At 35.6% G+C, this 21,348-nt stretch overlaps 2 protein-coding genes across 3 annotated transcripts in view; one reads left to right on the top strand and one right to left on the bottom strand.

Moving 5' to 3' along the window:
* Window positions 1-21,348, top strand: part of LOC114653490 (nephronophthisis 3) — an 838,883-nt gene that overhangs the window by 578,152 nt on the left and 239,383 nt on the right. The window lies entirely within an intron of this gene.
* On the bottom strand, window positions 1,773-20,361 carry LOC114653493 (atypical chemokine receptor 4-like). The gene is made up of 2 exons (XM_028803849.2): window positions 20,186-20,361; window positions 1,773-6,458 (listed from the first exon to the last, which is right to left on the bottom strand). The coding sequence occupies exon 2, from the start codon at window positions 6,448-6,450 to the stop codon at window positions 5,398-5,400; it is 1,053 nt and encodes a 350-aa protein (XP_028659682.1). The 5' UTR covers window positions 6,451-6,458; window positions 20,186-20,361; the 3' UTR covers window positions 1,773-5,397.

Raw genomic sequence — 21,348 nt, 5'->3', positions numbered from 1 at the left:
TTTCACCAGCGTGGCCTCTATCGTCACAGATGATCCCGCTTTCAGTCACAGACAATTGTATGTTGCTCTCTCCAGAGGTCCATCTTTTCATTCACTCACAGTGGTATCCATAAATCCCAACCCATTTGGACAACTGTGTCGTTCAGGAAGTGTTCACCCATCAATACATAATTATGCGGCGTATGCTACACCGCGGGTTGGCTAGTAACTATATATTTCTCCAAATCAAGAATAAGATAAAAAAAGAAAGACTTGTCAAAGTTATGTTGGCTATTTAGAAAATGTACATAATAAGAAAGGAATTATGGAAATTATAAAATAATAAACTAATAGCAATAAACTAAAATAGCCATTTGCTACACCAGGTTTGCATTCACAGGATTTTGTCTCACTTGTCTAATTATCTGATTGCCACAGTTTCTTACCTCCCAAAGTAGTGCACAACACTCACACTTCTTTTCTCTGTGCCCAGCCTGATTCTCATTCGTATCTTCATCCTGGTTTTGCTTTCAAACCAAAAGTCAGCATTGCTGCCTCCTAGGTGTGTCTATGCAGCCGCTGGCTGAGCTATAGTTCTGAGCTTTTACCTTATGGCCTTTACCTTGACTGTTCCTACAAGGCAAGCTAGGGCTTTCATCTTCTTGTTCACAGCAGCCACATTTTGCCAAGAGCAAAGCATGGGAAGGGCATAAATATAAAGTATTATCAAGTGGAATCTCTCTGCTGTAATTGCTGGTCTGGAAGATCTGTACATTTTGCCTCCTTCTTACTCTTCTGCCGTCACAGAATTTGCTTCCAGTGCATGCCAACCAAGCCCATTTTTTGTCCTGTCTACCCACACTGGCATGTAAAAGAGCATTCTGACTGCCTTTATTTTCTGTTCTGCAGTGTGCCTATACCCTTTGAAATTCCTTATTTGCTAGGCAACTGTTTGTAGCATTTTATGCAGTTATTACTTTGATGTAAATGGCAAGATAGCTGTTGTGGTTTGTTTCATTTTCCCATCTCCTTTGGCATGAGAAGCTATTGGGTGGAGTACTACATCAGAGTGAACTATTACACATCTGGCATTTTTGACTGCTTTTAACTTAGAGATTGTCATTAACTTTTAGAAAGAAAGTGCATATAGTTATCAAGTTTTATTGTTTATTCAAGCCCATACTTATATATAGGTAAAATGTCATATATTTAATGCATTTTTAAAATATGGTTCATTTTTATTTGTGAAGCCCTTCATTTCCAGAGAGAGAGAGAAACACATATTGATTAAAATAACTGCCAGTTAAAGTTTTACAGCATACAATATTTTAGCTTTATGTGTTTCTGAATAATATGTTTATGTACTGTAAGAAGGGACTGAGTATTGAACTAAGAAAACACACTACATTTATTTAGAAAAATATCATTATCACCATGCATTCATGCTGATATTATAACTACTGATAACAAGAAGCTATATAGCTGAAGAATTAAAACAGTGAATTTCCGCTGGTAAGAGAGTCTGTTTTTTGCATTTTGTTGCAGTTTTTATATTCAATGGAACTATTTAAACTTAAGTTAATGAGAAACTTAAAATAGTTAGAATCTTTCCAAGCAACAATGTTGTTACATGTGTACACACCTTCAAATATTGTGTTGTTGGTTAAAAAATAGTGTAAACTTCACAATACATTTAAAAATGCCATATTTTTGTAAAAACCTGCAACCCGCTTTTGGACATTTTGGCTATAAATTAAGTTATAACATCTCCAAGAAAAAAAACAAAGGGAAGGACATGAACTTATAAATTATTTTACTAATTGGTGAATTATTACAAATAACAATTAATTCTTTTACAAAGATATTTAGTAAAATACATATGCAGTTCTTATAAAATATATGCATAAAAACCAAGTCTAAAAGTAAACATTTCTGTACTTAATGTTCAACTCAGTCTTTCTTTTTGCCCTTTTGTCTTTTGCACACTATGAAGTGTTTGTCCATAGTATTAATTACATTTGTGATTATAGAACATGTTACTTTCAATTTTGCTTTTTTAATATTCTATAATTTAGTCATTTATGTACTGTAATAAGTCATAACATCAGATTTTTAATCTACCTCAACACAGTTCAGGGTGTCAAGGCCAGAGCTTATTATGCATAGTAAACTGGTCTATTGCAAAGGCCACTCAGGTACAACTCACACAGGGCCTATTTATAGTCACCAGCTAAACTTACACAGCAATTTTTGGACATATGGCATGCAAACGGGAGGACCCCTTGAAAAACCCAGCATGCAGAATTTGCAAACTTTAGAAAGGCTTGATGAGGCACAGAATTCAAACCCAGAGTGCTGTATCTGTGTGGCATCAGAGCCAAATACTGTGCTGTTCATTTATTTATTGTAACAGTAGTAATATGTATGTCTCCTTTGAATGAGTCAGCTCCTTTAGCACATGAGGATTAGTTATGTTATTTTGCTGAATTCATTGGCAACATTTTATTCAGTCTAATTATTTGCATGATCAAGCCTGTACTTGGTAATTTTTTTGTTTTCGCTTGATAGTATTTTATGCAAAATATGTTAAAACTTGCACAGAAATGGTGAAGCAACTATGGCATTTATACAAGTCGTTTATGTTTAAAAATAGTTTACAAAACTGGTTGTGTAATCCTGGCAAAAAGAATGGTTATGCCACAATGAAATATAAGGTTCTAGGAGGAATTAAAATCCCTGAAATGGAAACAAAACTGTTGGCTTAACTGATAAAATTTCATTTTTTTTTCCGTCCCTTTCCTATCCAGACACAGTTTAAGAGAGTAATATTTTTAGCCATCCTGCTTCCATAATCATTTTTTATAATAATCCTTCAAGTGTCATATTGCTGATTTAAAATGATATTCAACAGCTGAGTCCAGTAAAGAATGAAAGTGTTTCTGAAGTGTTCATCCACTTGGCACATTCTTTTCTGTGTGGCTTATGTATGTATGTATGTATGTATGTATGTATGTATGTATGTATGTATGTATGTATGTATGTATGTATGTATGTATGTATTATCTTCTATCCTCTAGAACTGAGAGGCAAAACTACATTACAATAATATTACATTTTTAAAGCAAGTGTATCCTCAATAAATTAGAGAAAAGTTTTTTTTCTTCCCTTTTGTGCCAACAGAAATACGATGTAAACAAGGTCACTTATTTACAGCATTTAACAGGATTGATGGCAACTGCTAATGTGAGCACAGTTGCAGGGTTTCTGATACAAAATGCTTTGTTCACATTTAAGTCAGGCATTTGGGTTCATTTTTTGTTTTTCACCATGTTACAAAGAAAGAATAACTTAATATGCAATATTCAATCTTGAAAGCATAGTACAATTAAAATGAAGTACTATGTCATAATATAGCACTGACACATTTACAATTTTAGAACATTAGATCAGTCTAGACAAGAGCAGGCCATTCAGCCTAACAAAACTTGTAAGTCCTATCCAATTCATTCTTCCAAATTCTGTGTATGTCTACATGTACTTTATAGTTTGACTGTCCAGTATTGAGTTACAAATGTTCAGTGTGTGCCAAAAATACTCCAGATGCAATATTCAAAATTTCTTGATTTTTTTCAGATCACTGATTTATCTTTGGACATCACTTCTAGTCACACAATGTTCACATTTTCTAGATCTTCTGCTGTCATTTGAAATGGTAGCCTTCTGTCCAGTTATACACGGTGGTCTTTCCTTTTTAGAATGTTAAAGCCCCATTATGATTCTATGCTCTCTTTTAACTAGAGGACTTGTCTGTCATGACACCATTCCCTCCAGATAACAAGTGTGCTTGGAAACTCCGGGTGAAGTTGCTTGCTTTGTTTGTGTAAAAGTTGTGGGGTTTGCATGTAGTTTGGCAGGTGTCTTGCCACTCTTATAGTAATCTTCTAATATCTACCAGTTTGTCATGTATAGAACCAAAACATATTCATAATGTTTTGCTGGTTTACTGTTAGTGCCACATTTAATAAGTAATTAAATGCTGAGCACAAAATGTTAATAATCTAGTATAACTTAATGTGGGGGCATACATGTATGTACTCCCCAAATCCTTTACCCAAATTTAGTACATCTAGATAAATACATTTTGTATTTTAACTGTTAAATACTCTAATCTCAATAATTGGTTGACAGCTTTTAAAACAAGCATAAGATATAACAACACAAGGTATCATTCGGAACTAATGTTTGACAATATGTCATTGAGACTGTTGAGATGCTTTACATTTCTAGAAAAAAAATACATATACACTATATGTGGGAAGAATTTACATCTTTTTAGATATAATTGATTAGCAGATTTTTTTTTTTTCCTGTAGAGAAATATGAAAATACTAATACATTGTTGGATCACTTTTCTCTTTCCCTCAGTCATGTCCAGCTGTGGATGTTCACCTCTGGCACAATTGCTGCAGAGTTAGCTCTTGCCTCTTGCTGGAAGTGAGAAGGTTCCATCTCTTTTACTCTTGCTTTAAAAGACCAGTTTTTTAATCTCACCTATTTTTAAGTCTTGGCTGTCTGAATATACGAATCATCTGGATCCAATATTCCAAAATGACAACCTCTGGTGTTAATGTTTTGTACTTGGGTGACTAGTTATTGACTTTGCAATCTCAATTGTGAATCTTCTCCACTTTATGGCCTGCTGTACGCAAGGGTGTACTTTCTTCCTGGTTTCGCTCAGGCTTCCTCACTTGTGGTTTTAGTTCTTTACAGAGATGGGTTGGGTTGGATAGGTTTTGCATCAAGGGGGAGTCTCTTATTGCTTATTACCAGCACTATTATTGCTCATTTCATTTTACTACTGCTTAAAAATAATTATGAATATTTTCTGTTGGTGATTATCAATAAATATTTGATTAAAAAATGATATACATTACATCACAAATTCATACTCCTGAACTGCAAAACACAAAAGGTGGCAGTATTATCGTATGGTGACAAAGATAAAGCAGTGCTGTATCATGGTGTCCCTGGCAATTCCAGCCTGTCTAATCACTACACAATTGTATTTTGTTTGTAAAGTAAAATTATAATAAGTCATGTATTTGTCATATGAAATATTCTCATTTAATGGAACCACATATACCTATATTTAAAATAATTTATTGCTGTACCGTTCAGAGGTAAATTCTAAAGTAGCATTTTTTGAAAAGTTGCTCCATGTGAATTGTTTAATGTTGGTTGTGCATTATCATTGGAAGTCAAAGTTCAGTGGCAGTTCAGTCCTTTGAAATTATGAAGGTGATTATACTATTTGAAAGATGGCTTTTTCTTAACTTGCCTAATTACCAAGCTCTACAGATAAAGCACAATATTTTATTTGTTTGAAATATTGTCTTGTCTCACCTGGTCAGTACCTCTTTAAATTGTGAAACTGATGGTGTTTTCAGTATTTGAATGGGAATTAAGAGATATTTCAACAGTTTGTTCCCTGTGTGTTCTTTTATGTGAACTTATCATTTTTAGCAGTTTTAGGAGATGGTTTTTAACAGAAGCTCCAACAAAGGCATAAACAATAGGATTTAAACAACTGTGGAAAAGGGCTGCACTTTCTGTGATGAGAATGGCAATGTCCAGGTTTTTACTGGCCTCACACATAATTATAAATGAATAGATCACATCCACTGCTCTGATAAACTTGACAATATTGTATGGTATCTGAGTCAAAAAAAAAACACCTACAACTGCCAGCAGTACTCTGAATGCCCTCCACTTCTTCACGTTTGGGGACCACATTAGAGTTTTGGCCACTCTTGTGTAGCAGAATACCATGATTAAAAATGGGATCACAAAACTGAAAATCACTTCCAGAAACTGAATAGCTGCTTTTGTATTCCTGGCCATTGTAGCAGGATAAACTGAAATGCAAACTCGCCTGGTTTCTTTTTCTTTTACTGTTGAAAATATTAGTTGGGGCAAACTGAGGATGATTGCAGCCATCCAGACAACAATCAAAACAAAGATATATTCCTGTTTTCTTGGCCTGTCCTGGTTTCTAAACATAGCTTGGTATCTGTCCAGACTGATGCAAGCAAGGAAGAACATCCCACAGCTGAAATTCATGATATACAAGGCAGAGGTTATTTTGCACATGGTTTCTCCCAGCTCCCAGCCATGAACAGCATCAGCTGCCCAGAATGGGAGGGTGAACAGAAGGAGGAGATCAGCTATAGCCAGATTTAAAATGTATATGTCCGTCTTGGTCTTAAGTCTCTTATAATAGATGTAAACAGCCAACACTAATGAGTTTCCAGAAATTCCTATTATTAGAGCCAAAGAGTAGAAAATGGGCAGAAAGATCTTTCCAAAGTTGCGAACATCATCCTTGTAACAAAGAGTATGGTAGTATTCATAACTTTCATTGAAAGTTATATTATATTCATACTCATAGTCCTCTTCATCTAGTGACTCCATGAAGCTGGCTGCAGAAAGAAATTCAAATACATTATAAAGAATATATAAAACTAGAAATATAACAGCATTTTTATTTTCATCATTAAAGTAAAATATTTTGATTTTAACATCTCATTCTATGAGCCTTGTATTGTATACTTACAGTATGTTTACAGTTTTAGTCTGTTTGCAAACTACGTACTAAGGGCTTTGTGCTCACTTTTAATATTATTATATAGACACTAACGAATAATGGTTGATTGTAATATCAAAAAAGAATATAGTATAACTGCAAAAAAACAAATTATTATGCAATATACATTGGTATTTTTCACTTTCTTTTTTAGACTGGGAAAATTCTTAAGAGACTTATGTTCTATCCTAAGTTGTTCATTTAGAATATGCTGAAATGCATTAAAAGTTTTTTCCCTTTCTTGGTAGACAGTGGACATTTTTTGGTTAAAATTAGTATATACAGTTTAAAATATGTAATAGCAGAACCTGAAAGTTCACTAGTGGGGAAAAAAAACACCCTGTAGGTGTCACACTACATAATTGAGATACGAGATTCAGGTAGGAGAATCAGCTGAGTGTATTAAGAACATAATCACACACATACGGTACTATGGTATGGTTTATTCAATTCATAGTGTGTGTTGTGTTAAAGTATATTGACATTTGTATCTGGTGTAACCTGTACCTGTAGCAATACAGACGACGAATTTCTTTCTGTGGAATGTCAGTCCATGCCCTTTCATCCTCAAGACTCAACTAGTTGAGGTTCATTACTGACCAAACTCATAAGGCAGAATCTGCTTTTATTACTAAACATTACAGACGGCCATAGAGATGTTGACAAGTGAGTGGCAAAAATATGTTGGGAATGGTTGACTGCATGTTGGGAATGGTTGTCCTGCTTCAGGAGAACAATTACCTCTTGTGGAACACTGGCTCTGATGCATACTTCTGCTTTTTGGTATAACACAGCCTTCCTTCTAATGCACTGGCTTTAACTTGCATCCATACTTCTGAGCTGCCCAAAACAATATCTTCAGCTGTGGGTGCCCTCCTTTTTCCACCATTGCCATCAGCGAGGCATTGGGAATGCCTCCTATCCAATTCATTCCACAGTGACAGAACATCCAATTTTTTGAAGACCCACTATATGATCAGACTCAAACTCTGTGACGTGCCCTTTCTGTTTATGGAATTAACAAAGTACTGTACTGTACATGGTAACACAAACAGCCAGTGATGTGATTTTTGAGGTGTTTATTGCCATAGTGAGCGCCATTGACAATGGGACTTTGCCTGTTTTCTGTCTTTTCCATATTGTATTACAGTATTCCAATATGGATTCCTTCTAGGTATTCTTTTTCACTTTCCATTGGTGAATATTCTTCTCACACAAAACTAACCTCCTAGTCAATTTGCCCATTACCATCCCACAGCAAAAATCAAATTAATTTTTCTTGGGAAATGAGCCTCTCCGCCCAGCCACCTTCTTAAGTATAAAATTGAATCTACCACCACCTAATATCTTTCTCTTGTAAAATGTTATCTTTCATTGCATGCTTAAAAAAAGATACAACAAAGTATTAAATCTATTTATTAACAATATACAGTATATACACACACACACATGCATACAGTTTGATCCATAAGTATTTAGACAGTGACAAAGTTTTCATAATTTTGGATCTGTACACCACCACAATGGATTTGAAACAAAGCATTCAATATGTCATTGAAGTATAGACTTTCATCTTCAATTTAAGCAGTTTAACAAAAATATTGTATGAGCTGTTTAGAAAAGACAGACTTTTTATACATGGTCCCCCTATTTTCAGGGGCTCAGAAGTATTTGAACAAACTAATGTAATCATGAATATAATAATCATTTTCAAAACTTGGTTGAAAATCCTATTAGTGCATTGTCTCACCCACTACATATCGGCACATGCTTTTCCTTTTCAATCAATGACTGCCTGAAGTCTATAACCCATAGCCTTCTCCAAATGCTGGGTTTCCACCCTAGTGATGCTTTGCCAGGCCTTTACTGCAGTTGTCTTCAGTTGGCACTTGTTTGTTGGACTTTCTGTCATCAGTTTTGTCTGCAGCAAGGGAAATGCATGTTCAGTTGGGTTGAGATCAGTTGACTGACTTGGCTATTGAAGAATATTCTACTCCTTGAAAAGCACTTGATTTGCTTTCACAGTATGTTTTGGCTCATTGTCAATCTGTACTGTGAAGCATCATCCTCTCAGTTTTGCAGCATTTGGCTGAATCTGAGCAGATAATATTACCCTGTCCACTTCAGAATTCATTCTGCTACTTCTTTTTTTTAATTTTTTTTAACATTTTATTGAATTTATTCAGATCAAATAACAAGTCAAATTAAAAAACTAGATTTGAATCAAATCAACCCCCACCCTCGAGAAAGAGAGCTAAGTCAACAGAGTAAGATTTTGATAGTAGATAAATAAATAATTATTTAAAAAAATAATAAAACAAAAAAGGGACGAGAATCCACTTCCTCAATTGAAATACTTATTGTAAAATGTTATTGATTAGATCCTGCCAGGTTTTAAAAAAGGTTTGCACAGATGTGAGAATTAGATTTTTTGCAGTTTCAAATAATATATAACATCAGTTACCCACTGACTTAAAAGAGGTGGGTTAAGATTCTTCCAGTTGAGCAAGATGAGTCTACATGCCAATACTGTAATAAAGGCAATTATAGTTTGTTCTTCTTCACCTTAAGCCCATCTGGAAGTACACCAAACACAGCTGTTAGTAGATTAGGAGAGATTGTGACACCAAGGCTGTCTGAAAGGCATTTAAAGATTTTGCTGCAAAATGATGTTAATATCGTGCATGCCCAGAACATGTGGCCCACTGTGACTGGAACTTGATTGCAAAGTTCGCAGATTGGATATTGCCCTGGAAACATTTTGGTCAATTTTAAAAGAGACAGATGTGCTTGATAGATAATTTTAAGTTGAATAATTGTATGCTTTGCACATATGGAGCTTAATAATTTCTCTGCATTGCTGCCTTCCAGTCCTTTTATGAAATGTTGAATGAGAGATCCTTTTCCCACTGTACTCTGGGATCTTTGAAAGGGAGGGACTTTAAAATATTTTTATATATTACAGAGATGCTGTCTGTCCTCAAGACTGATCAATATTTTTTCCAGAGTAGAAATAGGTGGGAGGTTGGGCAGGTTTTGTTTAGCAAAGTTTCTAATTTAGAGGTAGTGAAAGAAATGTATTGCTGGAAAATTAAATTTGGAGTGTAATTGTTGGTAGGATGTGAAGATGTTGTCTATGTATAGATCTTTAAGTGATTTATTCCTGAATGTTTTCCAAAGATTAAAAACTGTGTATGTTTGAGAGGGTGGAAAAAGGTGGTTATTGTGCAGAGTTCCACAGATAGAAGCTTCTCTGTCTTGAAGTACTTCCTACATTAGTTCCATATTCTGAGTAGATGAAGCACAATTGGGTTGTTAGTATATTGGCAATAACTCGTATTTACTGGGGTACAAATCAAGGAATATAAAGAAGTACTGCAGGATTTTATTTCTATTGCGGACTAAGCCTGTGTATGTTCATCTAATTGTGTCAATGTCCAGGTTTTTTTATAGCTTGTATATTTGCCACCCAGTAATAAAATTATAAATTAGGTAGAGCCAGGCCACCTTCCGCCATTGGTCTTTGTAGGGTCACCCTTTGGATAAGTGGCTGTTTTTAATTCCAAATAAATGAGATTATGATTGAATCTATCATCTTAAAAAATGATTTATTGATGTATATTGGAATGCTTTTAAATAGAAAAAGAAGCTTAGGAAGACTTTTCATCTTGACAGTGTTAATTCTTCTAGCTAAAGTGAGATGAAGGATAGACCATCTATAGCAAGTCTTGCTTAAGTTTTTCCATGCAGACCATGCAGACCGCAAAATGTTGTTGATAAAAAGCTTTATGTTTACTTGTGATGTTTACTCCTAGGTATTTAAACTGATATGCGATGATAAAAGGGAAGCTGTCCAATCTAATATTGTGAGCTTGAGAGTTCACTGGAAAGAGCAAACGTTTATTCAAATTAATTGTGAGACTGAAATCATTTGAAATTCTGTTAGTGCTGTTAGGACTGCAGGTACAGTATTTTGTGGGTCTGATGTATATAGTACCATATCATCTGCATATAGTGAAATTTTCTGTTCAAGTCTTTATCTGATAATACCCTTTATCTCATAAGCATTTCAACAGTGAACTGCCAGTGGCTTAATGGCAATTGTAAAAGCAGTAGTGACAGTAGTGACAAGGGGCATCCTTATCTAGTACCACGTTCTAGTAGTCTAAAATAATTTGAATATAAACTGAAGCTTCTGGACTGGTATACAGTAGACTGATTCATGCACAAATGTTCGGGCCAAACCCACATTTATCCAATGTAATGAAAAGGTAGTTCCATTCAACCATATCAAATGCTTTTTCTTGATACTATCTCTGGGGTGTTAGACTTTGTGGGTGAATGTATTACATTAAATAGGCATTGAAGATTGGAAGCTAAGTGTCTGCCTTTAACAAATCCAGTTTGGTCTTATGATATTACTGAAGGAAGCACTTTGTCAATCCTTCTAGCTAGGACTTTGGAGAGTATCTTAACATTATTAATCAGAAGTGTGATTGGTCTGTATGATGGACATTGTAATAAATCCTTATTTTGCTTAGAAAAGATGGTAATTAGTACTTGGCAAAAAGTTTGAGGTAGAATTTTGTTGTCTCTAGTTTCTGTAAATATTGCTAATAAAAGGGGAGCTAACTTAATTGAGAATTTTTTTATAAAATTCGGCTGGGTAGCCATCAGGGCCTGCTGCTTTGTCACTCTGAAGTGAGTTTATAGCATCTAGTAATTCTGATAGTGCCAGAGGTTTATCCAGTTCCTCTGCACTGTGATTATCTAGTTGTGGTATCTGTAATGTATCCAAAAACTCATTAGGTTGTGTCTTGTCTTTTTTAAGCTGAGTAGACTATAAGGACATATAGTAGTGTCTAAATGTGTGCATTATATTTTTATGGTCAATGATTTTTGTCTCTGTGTTGGTAATTGCTGGGATTGCACTGCAAACTTCCTGCTTATGGATTTGTTGAACTAAAATCTTTCTAGCTTTCTCTCCGTGCTCATAGTAATGATGTCTTGATTTAAAAATGAGTTGTTCTGTTTCGTTAGTTGTCAGGAGGTTGAGTTCTGTATGCAAAGCCTGTCTTTTCCTCTGAAATGCCTCATTTGGACACCTGTCATGTTCTCGATCTATTCTGGTAATTTCACTGATTGAGCTAATTAATTTTTGTGGAAAATATATTAAGTAATCTGTCCTTTTAATGCTGGAATCCCTGAATCCTACAAATAACCTCGTAATCCAGGGGCCACCTTAAAATCCATCTCACATCTCCATCAGCGTCTTTTGTTTTTAAAATGTGTCGATCAGCACAAGCCGCAAGCAGCCTGCTATCCCATCCCCCCAGCACCAGAGCTCAACTCGGGCAAAAAGTTCTCCCAGCTCAAGTCTTGTTTATCTGCGTGTGAGGTTTCTGGAGTTGTATAGGGTAAATAATACATTGTTATTGGGAAAGTCACAACTAGACTGCAGAGCCTCCTGTGTTTGATCTTATTCAGGAAAAGATCCTAGCTGCCCCACAGGGGAAAGACTTTCTGAGACTAAGGTTATAATGCTTATGAAACTGTTTCTGGACAAAGGCAGAACCGTAACAGCAGTTGTGTAGAGTGTGATGGGAGCTTCCACCTGCATCTAGTCATTCGCATACTGAAGTAGCATTGCACATGTACTTTGTCAGCATTACCGTGTCGATCCAATTTTTCCAGGAGTAATTGCCATGAAGGGTATTGTTATAATTATAAGGATTAAAAGCATAGATTAGAAATAGCTTTCTCTCCCCCCTAGTCCTCCCGACCCCCCATTTTACCTTCCCTTGTGAGCCTAGACCACAGTTCACAAAGTCCCAGTCCTCTGACATACTTAGAAACAGAGCACGTCCTAAACAAAACAAGCCCCCAAGCAGCAGCATATCAGGATTAAAACAGAGATATCTATTGACAATATAGTCCAAATACTACAGTCCTCAAAAAACAATTACACATACATTCATATATAATTGTAATTAAAACATAAACAAGAAGTGACTGAGAAGGAAATAGGATGTATAATTATGGTACCAGTATCATTGCAAGCAGATCAAACAGCAGGTAAGATCTTCTTTGCCATGCCAAGACCAGATGCGACTCACGATCGTATTTCAAAAGGTGTCAGGATCAGTTTTCTTTTTTTACTCTGTAGAAGTAAAAATGTAGAGCTTGCCATGAATGTCCACTTTCAGTTTGGCAGGATACAAGAGGTTGTATCTGATCTCTGCTTTCCGTAAGCATTGTTTAACGTTGTAAAATGCGGCATGTTTAACAGTTGTTGAAGGTGAGAAGTCAGGGAAAATATGAATGTGGTTATTTTCAAATATAGCCTCTTGTTTCTGTCTGAGAAGAAGCATTATCTGTAATTTAAATTGTAATTTTTCAATACGCACAACGGCTTTGAGGTATTCGATCCATGTATGTGGTAAGCTGCTGCTATCTTGGTGTCTGTCTTGAAGTCCTCTCCAAGTATTATAGAGAATAGTTCAGCTACGAATTTCAGATGGTTTGGACTTTTACGGTTTTCAGGGAGACCTTCAATTCTGATATTATTCCTTCTGTATCCATTTTCCAGTGCAGCTAGTAGCACTTTGCATTCGGAATTTGCACCCGTTGCTTTTTCATCAGCAGTAGATGCCAGTTGCTCAGCTATTTCAATATGAGTTGTGAACGTTTGCTTAATGTCTTCAAATTAAGCACCAAGTGTTCTAAGTTTATTCTCAAACTTAGATGCATTTTCCTGTATTTTTTCTTCAATTTCCTCTAGCATACCTTTAAACGTTGACTCAAAGTGATTACTTAAGCGTTTCTCCTGGTCTTTAATATCCTGAAGCAGCTTCTCGTTTGTCTTGTGTATGTCTTTTGTTTCTTTCTTTATATCATTTACAGTATATCCTTCTTTACAGTATTCTTGAGCGGTGGCCATTGTGACCATCATTATCTTCAGTTCGGACATATTGTTTCGGTCTTCTCCGTGTTCCATGGATGAAGTAGCAAGCCCAGTTAGAGGGTCAGTGTTACTGGCTCCAGAGGGGTAGTTGACAGCACAGAAGGTAAGGCCATTTTCAGTTTCTCTGAACCTTCTGAAATCGGCGTGTACTCCTGGCCCAACTTTCTTGCACATTTGCTCCCACTTTCGCTCTCGGCTAGAGACGATGCAGTGGCAGGTTCCGGATAATCTATTCTTTTGCCAGTAAGTTCCAAGTTAGTCTCTGGGCGGCCATACCTCGAGCTTGATCTTGATGCCTGACTGGGCTTGGATGAAGCTTTAGCTGTCTTTTTCATTTGTTTCTGAGCCTTTTTTTCTACCAGTCATGTTTATATATTCTTGTATATGTTGTAATTGAACCCCCTTGGGTTGAGTAAATACAGGATACCTTGGGATGATAAAAAAAGAGAAAAAATAACACCGCTGCTAATGGAGTTCCACTTCAGACATCCATCTTCCGTAACAGACGAGACCAACAATCCATCCAGCTACTTCTATCAGCAGTTATATCATCAATAAACACTAATGACTGACTTCCATTTGCAGCCATACATGATCATGCCATAAAACTACCTCCACCATGTTTTACAGATGATGTGGTATTCATCAGATCATGAGCCTTTTCTTCTCTTCATAATCTTCTCTTTCCAGCATTCTGGTACATATTGATCTTCATTTTCTTTTATCCAAAGAAAATTGCTCCAGACCTGGACAGGCTTTTAACACTAGAATCCCGGAAGCCTACGAAAAAACTCATAATCCCAGCCCACCTTAAATTACTTTGCACCTCTCCATCAGCGTCTTTTGTTTTGTAAATGTGTCGACCAGCACTGACAGCAAGCAGACTGCTGTCCCATCCCCCCTACCAATAGAAGTCGTGGCAAAAAGCTCTCCCAGCTCAGGCCTTGTTTATCTCAGTGTGAAGTGACTGGAGCTGTCTGTATAGGGTAAATAATGAATCGTCATTTGGAACACATGCATTTCATGTGTGTTCCATGTCTACAAAGATCTATGTAAATGTAGGATGACAGGAAATGGCAGAAATGCAAGAAATGTTGAACACATAACTAAAAAAGAAACGTTTTTCAAATTTTAGTAAATAACAAAATGTAGACATGAATTGTCTCAAGTCCAAATATCAAATAAACACTTTCACGTATAACAAAACAAGTATGCTTTTATTCAAGAGTACAACTGAAGAAAAAGAAAGCTGATTAGGGTACAAGGCTGACGGCTGACACGACTGCTTTGGTAGTACAGCAGTAAGAACTGCTGACTCATAATCAAGAGGTTGCGGGTTCGATCCTGGCCGCTTCTCGAAATTAATGCTTTGAGTAGTTAGCTGCTCTTATTGTTACTATTATACAATATACAATAAAAACATACATTCGATTGGAGTCTGTAACGAAGTGTAAATTTATGGTACTTATAAAGGTTAGCGGTTTTTTTTTTTATTCAGTTTTATTCTATCAGTTGTATTCATGCTCCCGCCGATCTGAGACTTCTGTTTTCAAATAAAGATATGCTATAACAGAGGTGAACTCAGATAAGGATGAGCAAGGCATGCCGAGATCGCCAAGGTATTGTGCAAAGTTCTGTGTGTGATTATGTTTTGTGATGGTCTTTATATAAAAAAAATGTTACTTATATAAAAGCCTGATTTATTTACTTATTTTCCTACAGCGTAAAGTCACAAGTAGACTGCAGAGCTTCCTGTGTTTGATCGACACGGGCATGCTGACAAAGTATATGTGTAATGCCACTAAAAGTGCGGCAGCAGCTTCCACCTGCAGCTATGGACTCTTCAGTACGCGAATGATTCTCCACGCTAGTGTTTAGATCTGACGGTATATGTGCTCAAAAAGAAGAAGTCTGTCTGCGTTTTCAGTACCATGCACCATAATGTGGAGTACAGGCAAGATCGAAAAAAAATTCTTCAAATGGTAACTCATGTTCAAATAGTGACATTTTCATGTATGAATGTTTGTGTGCTTGCACGAGACAGGCAGAGACAGATTTGATTTCATTCAAGTGGTTACTGGATTATAAAATAAACACTTTCGAAACAAGTATGCTTTTATTCAAGAATAAAACTGGATAACAAAAAATTCAAGTGACAACAAGATACCAAGAAGACATGATTCATCAGTGTTTGTGTGTCTGCTTATATCCCTTCAACGATATCTTTTACAGGTAGCAAAACTTTACACCGGCTGTTACAGACTGAAATCAAAGGCTTATTCTTTTTGGGCGCATACATCGCCAGCATGGCACTACCAGATCTAAACACTAGCGTGGCAAAATACTCCCGTACTAAAGTGACTTTAGCTGCAGGTGGAAGTCCCATTTTACTTATGGTGCCAAGCAGAGTTGTGTTGCAGTGCAGCAGTCTATTAGCCAATGAAAGCGCTGTGAAGAAGCTGTCAGTTGTTATGGTCCTGTCTTTGTTCAGTCTGATAGCGGTCACGGGACATTGTATCTTTGATTGCTGGTACAACAAATAGATCTGAGCAGGCATCAACCACAGTACTAACTGTGGTCATTGCTACTCTTGTGAAAAGAATGGAGATAAATGGCATTAACTTAGAGAGGGAGAGGCAAGTTCGTTGTACCATGTGAACATCACTGAGAGAATAAAACTTAATAATAAAAATAGTGCTAACTTTTACAAGTAGCCAAAATTTACACTGGGTGTTACAGACTCAAATCAAATGCATGTTTTTGTTATATAAGAGTAATAATAATAATAGCAGCTCACTACTCAAAATGCAGAGCACCAGGGCTTGAACCAGCAACCTTTTGGTTATAAGTCAGCAACTCATACTTCTGCACCATCCAGGGATACATATTAACTTTCTATCGATTGACATTTGAGCTTGGGTTTGTAACTAATTGACAGCAGCATGTAAATGGAAAGATTTTTTTTTTTTACTTTGATTCTTGAATAAAAGCGCATGTGTTTATTTGATATTTGGACTAAAGTCTTCACACTTTGTACAGTTCACATCATTTTTAGTATAACATGGAAAAAGTTTCTGCTTTAGGTATGTGTTCAGCATTTCTTGCCTTGCATTTCCTTTCATCCTACACTTTGATGGCATGGAACACACATGAAATGCATGTATTCCAAATAATGATAAACTGTATTATTTACTTTGTAACTCCAGGCACCTCACATGCAGATAAGGATCCTTGGGTTGAGCTGGGAGAACTTTTAGCCCAAGTTGAGCTTCATCAAGGGTGCGGATGCTGCCAGTGCTGATTGACACATTTACAAAACAAAAGACGCTGATGGAGAGGTGCAAAGGAATTTAAGGCGAGCTGGGATTATGAGTTTTTTTAGTAGGCTTCCGGGATTCCAGTGTTAACTGGGGGCAATACCCAGCCAGGATGCCTTATTATTCCTGTCCTGTTCATTCCCCATCTTTCTACGTGGCAGTGTTCCTCATATGGAGTTCCAGTCTGGACACCCACAGGGCTGCAAGGGAGTTAGTGTCCAGAAATGCAGGCCTGTAGGGATCCCGGAGGGACGATAGAGTTTGCTGCTGGGGGAGGACCTCCTTGGTTTGTGTATAACCCAAGAGTGCTTACAACAGGCCATGTCACGCCACTGGAAGTACTCCCAGGTTCACTTTAAAGGGAGCCCACTACCACATCTCAGAGAGTCAGAATTCGAGAGGCAGTGGCCAAAACTCAAAAGTGGTAGAGAAGGAGGAAGAATTGTTTTGGTTTAGCATTTATTGTATTATTGTGGCTTGTGATTGGGAGAGGACTGAGAAAGTGCCTGAGAGAAGAATAAAAAAAATATCATTTATTCTATTTATGTGTGGTGTATTGCTGGATCTGTGGTTTTGGGCTCTCTGATGCCCTCATGTGGTCACAGCTTATATTTATACATTTTTTTTATGAAGACAGAAATGGTACATTATTATTTATTAGTATATTGGGAGATATATAGGTATATTTCTTTAATTATGCAAAAAGTATTTATCCCTAGGATTCAGAGAAGAGTACAATAAACTCTTTTTGATGACTGGAGATTATTCTGCCCCTTTAGCATCAGTCTCACTTTTTTAAAATATGGGAAACTAACTTCACTTGTCCATCTACAGCATTTTGAAGGTAGTCAAACTAGGCATTCATTAAAAAAGTGTAGGATAGGGCAATAAAATCCTTGGAGGAGTTGACAAGTTGTACATCTGTTTTATTTCTTCTGAACTGAGATAATGGTGATAGCTGTCAAGGTGCCAGGAGTTGCCCTGAAGAATGATGCATAGAATGTGGTGCTAGCAGACTCTGGGTGGTGTAGTTGGATTTATATTTTAGATCACTATCCAGTTCATGTTTTCTACACAGATATTTTCTAGTTTTTACTAGTTTTTATTTTCCCTGGTTTATTTGTGTGTAATTACTATACTTGCACTTTTTTGTGTATACTAAATAAAAAAAAAAATACAAAAAAGAGCAAAACAAAAAAAAAACTACTACTCACAGAAGGTCTGTTGTTTTGACTCTTAAAACAACACATCAAATATACATTGGGTATTTAACTTTTAAAGAACAAAGGTAATTTACCTTTACCATTAATTATAAACTGACCACTGTAGTTCATCTTGCAGTTATGTTATCCTCTAAATTAAGGTATATTATAGATGCATCAATTTTGTAAACATGCTTATGCTGATGCGGGGTTGCAGGAAAGCTGAAGCCTAACCCAGCAACAATAAGGTCCAAGGCAGGAACAATCCCTGTACAGGGCGCCAGTCAATTGCAGTGTGAACATGCCTAATCTGCATATCTTTTTCTGTGAGAGAAAATCATAACACCCAAAGGAAACCCACACAGACATGGGGGATGGATGGGGCATGCCAACTCCACACTGGGAGCACTCAGAACATGAACCTTAGTCTCCTTTTCGCAGCACAGCAGCATTCCCACTGCACCCACTGTGTTTTTTAAAACATACAAGCATGTTCATATAAAATGTCATTGTGTCTAAAGCAGCTGTATAAAATTTGCATTGTGTTGTGTTGTTGCAAATGATAACTTGTTTTACTTATCCATTTTTTTCCACATTGAAATAGAAAATACAGCAATAAAATAGCAGGATTTGTGAAGGGATTTTTTTTAAATATTCAACCTATGTGTGTTTTCCTGAACCTGCGAATCCAGTTAAAAGTAACAGGGAACCAGAGCTTACCCTCATACACTGAGTAGTAGGAATTAGTCTAGAATGCCTGTAACTTGGAGAGAAAAAGCAAACTCTGCCAATAATACACAAGTATAAATACAAAATATAGCTTAATGTTATATTTTGAATACTGTGTAATCAGGTTTGAAACTGACAAATGATATTGTATTTGTAAACATCCATAGTCCTCAAGGCTTATCATTGAGAGGTGCACTAATTATAACTAAACACTAAACTCAGCTTAATTTTACATCGTAATCATGCAGACTATTTTTTTGCAATATCTATCTATCTATCTATCTATCTATCTATCTATCTATCTATCTATCTATCTATCTATCTATCTATCTATCTATCTATCTATCTATCTATCATTTTACTCATTTTATTATTTTACAGTTACGGTAAAGTATTGCTGTTGAGAATGTGACTGTTTTTATTGGCTTTTGATAACATCATTCAAATTCATCTTGTATAATATTGTCGTGGAAGACAAATTTCACAACATTATTCCTAATAAGTCAGTGGATAATAATTTATACCTAAAGGCTACATTATGTTTGAAAGTCAACTTCTGGAAGCCAGATGTTCACAACAGAACAGAGGCCGTGTACATTGAAGTAGACAAGTCACTTAGAAACTTATTTAAAAAAAAAAAAAAAAAACTTAAAAAAGTGAAAAGAGTGATTTATTTTTGTTTTAGAGAGAAACAAGCTAAGTATATTAATGGCAAATTTGGAATTTATATTAAGTACTTAACACAAATAATTTTTTTCTTATGTTGAAATTGTATTGAATACTATGTTTGTTCAGATATAATTTGTATGTATAAATACTTTTTTTATAAATGCAAAATGTTAATAATATGCAGCTATAGCTGTTGATTATAAATTTAATGACAGTTTAATTATTTTTATCAGTTATATTTGAATTTAAGTAATAACTTACTAGTGTGCTGGATAAAAAGTAGATTTTTATTAATCAAGCTAAGTTTGTGTTTGCAGTACTAAATAGTAACATCAAATACGTTACCTATAATTTTATTAATCTGTACTTTAAACAGCAGTATAAAAACATCATAAAGCATTCTTAGCATTATCACATTGAACAAAACACACTATGAAAAGAATAAATATACTTTAATAAAGTAATAAATAATTGCAAGTTCCAGTGTCAGTTCATATGGTTAAAATTCGCTGAGCTAAGTGTCATCACTGCTTTATGTATATATAAATAATTGAATTTAATTGTACTGTTAAAAGATGTCTCAGATTATTTCATGCTTATACATGTACAATTTATGCCTTCTTAAAACTAAAGAGTTAGAAGTACCATCTAAACAAATAAATACTATTACATTAAGCCTTACCTTTGAAAAATTATCTAGTCAGTAATTCCATGTAATATTTCTCTTGGTGAGTGCATTTGGATTCCAAGAATATCTGTGAGGGAGTTTACTTGTGGAATACCTTTTATGCATCCAGAGGAAATGAGTCATTGGGGAAGATGTGGTGTAATCACTGGGGTAAGGTTACAGCATATTCACTACTATAAAACTTTGAATTGCTGCGTATAAATGCATTGCCAGCTACTATATTCCTATTTTAATAATAGCGGGCCAAGATCATTCAATAATATGCATTTTAGTGCCTTAAACTCTGTCATATGATATCTTGCTAGTGCTTTTATAATATATATTTTTTCTTTTTGTTTATTTTCTGTGCTTCAGAAAGCGCAGGTTTCAAAAAATCTGCTTCAGATGTATTTGGTCAGACAGTATACACCCATGTTTTGTGTGCTACTTCTTTGTTGGAAAAGAATTAGAAATACAGAAAACAAATACTAAGCCTCAGGGGAACACAATAGAACTCAGTAAATACAAGGAATGAACTTGTCTATCTTAGGAAAGCTCATCCGTTTCACATTGAATTTCTGCCACTCCCAATTGAATGGGAATCAGTTGTGTCACTTGCAAAGAGAAGAGAAAGGGGTGCCAGTTAAATGTTACAGTATAAACTCACTTAATGCCTCTTCATCTTGAATCTAAGTAAATAATGTGGCTAGAAGGTTATGTCAAAAACCCACCTGGCATATAAAAAAATAAATTTTGTCTAAATTTTCATCACACTGCACTGAATCTGATTAGTTGAGAGAATGTTTGTTTTATCTGGCAAATGTTTCAGCACACTGTATGGAGGTGGAGGGTGTTGATTTCATGAACAGCAGCATGCAAGAGGTAAATAAACTCTCCTAAAAATTGTATGGTGCAGAAATTTTTCATCTTTTAATTTTTTTTACATTTAATTCAAAGCACAAAAGACAATTTAGAAAAGCACTGTTTATATTATCTTTTTAAGGACTCAAAAGTAATTATTGGAAAAGAGCAGGAAGGAAGATATAATGTCATTTATGAGGTGACACACCCAAGAGCCATGGCCAAATTTTTGAGTCCTTTTTGAAAACCCTGAATGGAGTCTAGTTATGGTCCACTACAAGCCATCAGTCATTTTTTTTCAAACCTGCTTAGCGCAT

The sequence above is a fragment of the Erpetoichthys calabaricus genome, chromosome 6, assembly GCF_900747795.2.
Source record: "Erpetoichthys calabaricus chromosome 6, fErpCal1.3, whole genome shotgun sequence".
Classification (NCBI taxonomy): domain Eukaryota; kingdom Metazoa; phylum Chordata; class Cladistia; order Polypteriformes; family Polypteridae; genus Erpetoichthys; species Erpetoichthys calabaricus.
The sequence above is the reverse complement of the archived record's forward strand: the minus strand, read 5'-3'. Positions and strand labels throughout refer to the sequence as shown.

What these genes read in the sequence shown, in the direction of transcription:
- LOC114653493 (XM_028803849.2), bottom strand. Translation starts at nt 6,450, where the DNA reads ATGGAGTCACTAGATGAAGAGGACTATGAGTATGAATATAATATAACT.